Genomic DNA, 7,202 nt, shown 5'->3' on the forward strand with positions numbered 1-7,202 from the left:
TTTCTGTGCTCCTGCAGCTCACACAAAGAGCCGTGAAAAGCCTTCCGAGGTTCCTGCATGTGGCGAAGCTGCTTCTTTCCACGAGCTCAGTGAGGCAGGAGCCTGCGCCCACTCACCGCAGAGACAGCTGGGGGAGACAGAGAAAAGAGGAGATGGTGGGAGTGGAGAGGAATTGAACCCAGTGGGCTTTTTCCACCCCTCTCCGCTGATGGGAAGTTTCGAACGAATTTCACTTTATTTTCATTTTATTTGATGGTGACGTCACATTTCCCCTATAGAAATCTAAACTCTCAAAGATTCAAAAAGGTAACCTCTGTTCAACAGAGAAGCTGCAGCAATAATAATAATAATAATAATAATAATAATAATAATAATAATAATAATAATAATAATAATAATAATAATAATAATAATAATAAAAGGCAAAGGAAAATAAGAAATTTAAAATGTTGGTCTCGTTACAAATAACTTGATGCACTTTAGTCGAAAAGCTACTTAATCAAAACCCACAAAAGATGTTTATTGACTCCTTAATGTGTTCAAAACGTTGTTGAAGTTGGTTGGTGTAATGGGCTGTCCATATTCCTTTACTTAAGACTACATTTGAAGCAACGGCCTAGAAAAGATCATTTGAACATGTTTTCCACGATGACGTAATAGGTTAGCCAAACCTGACTTCTTTGATAGTGCTCAATTTGAAGCTGAGGCCTTAAAAAAAAAGTCACTTTCTAAACATATTTCCCAGATTGAATAAAGAAGGCGACCTACAGTCTTGAAAAAACGCCAACGTGCCGTTCAGTGGTATGAGGGGAACTCTGTATCAGCAGCGTTGTGGGTGTTTAGCTTCTCTTGGCCTCTGGGGGCGCTCGCTTCTCCATGAGATCCTTTACTTCTCCCTCCCCTTTCTTTTCCTTCCTCGGTGAGAGGTTGTGCATCTGCCGCAAGTCTCCCACGCATACCCCACCCCCACCCCACACCCCTGCCCTCCCTCTCTTTCTTTCTGCTCTCCAGGCTCTCTCTCTCTCTCACTCCTCTTCTTTTCTGCGGCCATTCATTTCTCCGGCAGCTTTATTTGATGATCTTAACAGGATAATCAGCCCACACTCACACCTCAGGCTATAGGCACATTTAAGACATCCTCTCATTATTATATCATTTGATCACCGTACATGCGTAATGAATACATGTGGGAGTGAAACCACAGTAGATCGCAGACCCTCTGACCTGCTAGAGATGAAAAAATTAATACCCCATCATCCTAATGGTAAATGTGTTGTCTTGCCTCTTCATCATATTTGACAACCCAAACATGAGGCGGAATATACGTCGTTCTAATTCAGTTGCGGTTTGTATGTCTTTTTTATTTTTCATGTGTTATTTTATCAATGAAATGAGATCAAAAACCAACTACCAGTTTAAGGCAAAGAGTTTTGTGTGTGTGTGTGTGTGTGTGTGTGTGTGTGTGTGTGTGTGTGTGTGTGTGTGTGTGTGTGTGTGTGTGTCGTGTGAAACTACATGCACAGGACAGGAGATTTAAGAAAATACCATGACAGGGGCGTCTCTTAAAGATTTTGTACGGGGGTCGGGGGCCACTATTAACTTCGAACCCAGACAAAAGCCTTAGAAGAATTACCACAGCTTTTATTGTGGTATTTTTTGTTACAGTTAAGTTTGAAGTTAAGTTAAAATAATAATGATAATAATAAATCAATATTCTTGTGTAGAATATTGAAATTCTAACATTTTATCTTGTATTTTTGATAAGTGCCAGCTTCCACTTTAAAAGGATTAAAAGGGTAGATTTTTAAAAAGTAAGTTGTTTCAATTTAAAATTTCAATTTAATCAGTATACTAAAAACCGACAGGCATGTAAAATATTTGTTGTTTGTGGTCACAGTTCAGTGTTGTTAATAACAATATCTGCTTCCTCTGTCTATCCTGGAGTGACATTTTATATGAAACGTAACAAGTAAGATTCGTTGGTGCTTCTTTCCTGACGTTTGAACACCCAATTTAACAAGTCAGAGAAAAAAGATGGTCTCCACAATATATTTATTATTATTTATTGGTCATTACCCCGACGTAGTGTGAAATGCACTTTGTGTGCATGCTCTTCTTTATAGGATAGTGTTGAGAAGCTTGCCTAACTCTGAAGCATGCAGATTGTTGTCTTGCATCAATAAGTAAAACTACATGCACAGAATGGAGAATGTTATGTGATAGTGGGTGATCCACCAACCCGGCCTGACAGTCTCAAATACACAGAAAACAAGCCTCGGTGAGTTTTAACATTTATTATTATTATTTTTTTATTTATATATTTGGAGTTTGCACAGTGGCGCAGTTGGCGTTTCGACCTTTCAGTAAGAAGGTTTTGGGTTCAAGTCGTAGCCTAGGCTCTTTGTGGATGGAGTTTTCATGTTCACAGTGTGGATGTGAGGGTTCTTTATGAGTGCTCTGCATTTCTCTAGAGTCCAAGCAGGTGACTCTTAGGTCAATTGGTATTTTAAGTGCTTCTGCATGGCTTATTTGCCCTGTGTGTCTCTGTGCTGCCCTGTCATGGACCGGAAACCCTTTTCCTCACCCAATGACTGCTGGCACCAATTTCCCCTTAATCCTCCCACCCCTGCAAGAATAAGCAGGTAGACAACAAATGTATTTATTTATTTATTTTAGCCTACTAGAGGTTTTCTGCCTCACTTTCCTCACGACTTCACTAAAAATAAAGATATGGATAAAACGATAACATTGTCTTGATATGATTTCTGGTTTTAGTTTCCGACACCAGTATCCTCATTGGTTCCTATCTGGTCTGAGGAAGTTCTGGAGACGCCTCCAGCTGCTATATGAGGTGGAGTGTACAACAGGCAAACACAGATTTCTTGACAATGATGCTGCCATTTCATACCAGTTCAATGCCATTTCATTCCAACATACATTCCATGTACACTGTGAACAAGCCAGGCTATATCTATCTAAAAGTCAAGTGTTTATATTAATTATTGAGCAAAACAGATATAAAATGTTCAACTTTCCACTTTTACAAAAACTGTGCCATATAGTCTGATATCTGATGATTTCGTATTTCATCCTGTTCTCTCCTCCTGCTAATAGAATTTATTAGTTGGAGTAGTTGTAAACACACGACCTTACAGCAGAGATGACTGAATGATAAAAACAAAAAAAAAACAAAAAAAAAGTAATGATTGGTTGTCTGAGAAGGTACAAGCCAGGGGTCAGTCCCAGCTCCTCTACATACTTGCAACAAAAACAGGTATGAAATGACGGAAAGAAGTTAAATTAATTGCACCTCTATATCTTCTATTGCTACATCTAACAGTTCATAACAAAAGAAGAAAAGAAACGAAAAATAAGAGAAAAGAAAAATATAGAAAAGGAAACGTTGCTCATTTCAGTCTGTATTGGGAGGGCGATGTTCTTGCCTCTTCCTTTCTGTCACACTGTGACAATATTTGCAGAGTAAAATCCCATAATGTTCAAGCGTGAAACATTTCGCATCGGAATGAGACATTAATAGCCCATATGTACCCCGCGGCAATAGTATGCGCGCGCGCGCACACACACACACACACACACACACACACACACACGCAGACACACAGAGGGGCACGCACACTTGGCCATCCATCCAAGAGCGACTGACGGTGCTACGCATGTGACAACGCCGCTGTTACACTCGAGCAGGACACACGCACACCCTCACACGCTCTAATCCAAAAATAGGCTACCTGGGGTCAGAGTGCAGGGCCGTCCTCACGTTGAGGTAGCAGAGGATGAAAAGTTAATCTCTCCACCGGTGCAGGAGCGCGCAGCGGGGTTGCTTGCAGCAGCCCTGCTCCCCGCATGCGACCCCGGGACTGTCCACCTCCGTCTGCCTCCTAGCTCATTGTTTGCTCGGCCAATACATTAGCGGCGTCGCGCGTCACCTTGATCGACGAGCGCTCGGAATTTAAATAGCCCCTCAAACACCAATCTGTCACCGTCCTATAGGGGATAAGGACAAGTGCCTCACTGGCTGACCTGTAGCCACGTGACAGCAGCCGTTCATTGATATCGGTCAGTGCGCGCCCCCTCCTTCCAACACTGATAAGGATAGAGTATAGGTAAAGGTTGGCACGGTCACTTTGGGCAAGGGTGGGTTAGAGGGCGTTTGTTGGAGAGGACGGTTCCTCAGCCCCTCGGAGAACGATGCCACAATGAGCAGCTTCTTAGACTACTCGGTGATGAGCGGAGAAGGTGGCTCATGCTCCATCAGGGCTTTCCACTCGGACCACGGGATTACAGCCTTCCAGTCCTGCGGGGCTGCTGTCAACAGCTGTGGGGCGGATGAGCACTTCATGGCAAACAGGACTTCTCCTGACAGCCTCCCCCATCAGCCGGCGTCTTACCAGTCTTCTGCAAACACTTTGGGTCTCTCCTACGGAGCCCACCCGGCCTGCAGCTCCAGCTATGGGCCCCAAAGTTTTTGCGCAACATATAACCACTACACGCTGAACCAGGAAGTGGACTCTGGAGCTGCGTTTCCCCAGTGCGGTCCATTGATGTTTTCGGGTAACTTACCCTCCTCCGTGGTTCCTCAGCACCGCCACGGTTACAGTGCCACCCCACTGGGCCAGCTGCAGTATAGCCACGCTGCCTACGGAGGCGGACACGAACAAGCACCCCATTACCCTAGTGGCTCAAACCCTATGTCACCTCTGCACGCAGCTCACCTGGAGGCTTGTTGTTCACCACTGTCGGAGGGCGCCTCCTCTGCGCAGACTTTCGACTGGATGAAGGTCAAGAGGAATCCACCGAAAACAGGTGAGTTGGGGGGTATCATTTCTGCTCCTTTAACAGCAGAAATGATACATAACGATCAGACCTAGAAACGATGACATCACTTTCCCTCGAAACTTTGTCAACATATAGTTGAAAAACGAAAATGAAGACTTAGAGAAAGATTTGTGTATTGGTATTTTACACAGTTATGTCAAAAGGGCCTAAGACGTTCAAAAGTCAAAAGAGGTTCCAAATCATGTTACAATAGTGAGCATTTTCTCACTACATAAGTGAAAAGACTCTATGGACGTCTATTGATGTTTGTTGATCGAGTATGGAAATTTAGCGTGACATTTTTTTTTTTTTTTACATTTTGGGCAGGACGTGTTGGCTAAAAATAATTTAAAAAAAATCCTGCAACATGTTTTTGGGCTGAATAAAGACAATAACTTTTTTCTCTCGGGTTTACAACCTAGCTAACCTTAAACGTATATCAAAAGAGTACCAATGTTTGAAGGAAACTGCCAACAAGTTTGCTTGGTCTAAGCTGCTTAGATATGAGGTTGTAGGGTAACATTGACATCTACGTGTTCTTTCCAGCGCTCAGATAACTAAATTCCAAAGGAACTTTTATCACTCTCAAATTTAGAACTTTAAGTGTTTAATGGAAACGCAATGGCATACCTTAATTAGAATACCAGTGCTCCTTTGTTTGCGGGAGAAGATATCAATTTTCTGGTGCGTAAAAGTGGTTCCAGATGCGTAAAACAAGACTACTTTAATTGGGGGTATTTTAACTGTTTACGGTACTAAAGAGAACAGGATAAAGCCTTCACTTCTGTCTGCAGGACGATCCGGGGAATACGGTTACGCAGGTCAGCCGAACACAGTCCGGACCAACTTCACCACCAAGCAGCTTACAGAACTGGAAAAGGAGTTTCACTTCAACAAGTATCTGACACGGGCGCGCCGCGTGGAGATCGCGGCCGCGCTGCAGCTGAATGAGACTCAGGTAAAAATCTGGTTCCAGAACCGGAGGATGAAGCAGAAAAAGCGTGAGAAGGAGGGGGTGCTGCCGGCCAAAGCTCCCCCCGCGGAACGGGAGGAAATCATCCCGGAGAAAATGGACGATGCAGCATCTGAGAGGTCGACCTCATCTTCCCCCTCAACTCCCTCCCCCTCATCCTCCACCGTGTCTTCCACGGGCACTGACACTTACGCCTCCAACTGAGGACCAACTCTTTACCTCTTCAGGCCACGTGAGCCTGACCACCAGAGTTAAAGATTGTTGTGAACGATATTCGCGTGTACATTTATAGACTTTTGGGACATTTCCCAATAATGCGGACAATGGCTTCAAGGTTTTAGAGTTGTATAATCACTAACGTGTCTGCACGAAGCACTATTGTCCAGTCATGATTTGAAATGTGTTTATTTGCTGAAAATATGGCTTCCCATTTACAAAACTAAGTGGAAAGACTGCCACCCCTATGCCCTATACCCTGATCCAGTGCTGCTTTATTTAAAAATAAAGAGACAAATCTGCACACACACAAATACCTCAAAAAAAAAAGTGCTAAATGTGTGCACCACCGGCCACAGGCGATGCTGTTAATGGGGCATCACGCAATCAACGAGATGACCTCGTTTATTTATCGTTAGTGAATGAATAGTTACAGTAGCTGTTTCATCGCTGTCACCTCTGTCTTTTATTTTGTCTGTGCGCGCGCGCGCGTGTGTGTTGACTGTTTGAATGTACTATATGGGATTTGCATGGTATGTAAAGCCTTCATGTATCACCAGTGGGGCGCTGAGTTTTATCAGTTGCGGAGCCGGTCCTTCAGGGCTGTGAAAGGCTTTTATCTGCTGTTCCATTTAATCAAGTGGGACGAATGTAAAGTGTTTTGTCCAGAGAGGCATTTACGGGTCAATCGTGTGTATTAAAGTACGTTTAAATATAAATCTTTTCCTCTGTGTCACTTTCCTTTTTTGTCTCCTGCAGGGTTGATATTGGGAATGATGTAGCGTAACATGGGGACTCAAAGCCATCTAAGCAGTCTATCGAATCTAAATCCGCTTGACAAATATTTTAAAGCAATAAGACAAAAGGATAGAGGAGAAATTAGAGAAACTCCACGTGTCTGTTCACCCGTCCAGACCTGTCAATGTATGCGGCCTGGCGCGCTCCAGTCCCTGGAGTAAACAGCTATTGGCATAATAAAGGCATGTTTATCCGAGAGCAAGGATGTCAGCGTCTTCTATGATGGCAACCTTATCGAGCTCCCAGCTTACTGAGGGGACAAAAATATATCGATTGAAACATCGAGGTTACGGCCATTGACTGGTGTCACAGTGTCAGTTCAGCTTCTTAAGTTCACCAAGTTACACGGGGGTGTCATCATGCCAACCTAATGGCAAGA

The 7,202-nt window shown here is 43.6% G+C and overlaps 1 protein-coding gene across 1 annotated transcript; it reads left to right on the forward strand.

The window, feature by feature from the left end:
- The first annotated feature begins 1,435 nt into the window (after positions 1-1,435).
- On the forward strand, positions 1,436-6,701 carry hoxa1a (homeobox A1a). Its single transcript, XM_044138771.1, has 2 exons — positions 1,436-4,824; positions 5,631-6,701. Exons 1-2 carry the CDS (start codon positions 4,218-4,220, stop codon positions 6,011-6,013), a joined length of 990 nt encoding a protein of 329 aa, XP_043994706.1. The 5' UTR covers positions 1,436-4,217; the 3' UTR covers positions 6,014-6,701.
- Positions 6,702-7,202: the final 501 nt, after the last annotated feature.

Source organism: Gambusia affinis, linkage group LG14, assembly GCF_019740435.1.
Source record: "Gambusia affinis linkage group LG14, SWU_Gaff_1.0, whole genome shotgun sequence".
NCBI classification, from domain to species: Eukaryota; Metazoa; Chordata; class Actinopteri; order Cyprinodontiformes; family Poeciliidae; genus Gambusia; species Gambusia affinis.

Coding starts and splice junctions, on each gene's coding strand:
- hoxa1a (XM_044138771.1), top strand. CDS start 4,218: ATGAGCAGCTTCTTAGACTACTCGGTGATGAGCGGAGAAGGTGGCTCA. Junction 4,825..5,630: donor GAGGAATCCACCGAAAACAG/GTGAGTTGGGGG, acceptor TTCTGTCTGCAG/GACGATCCGGGGAATACGGT.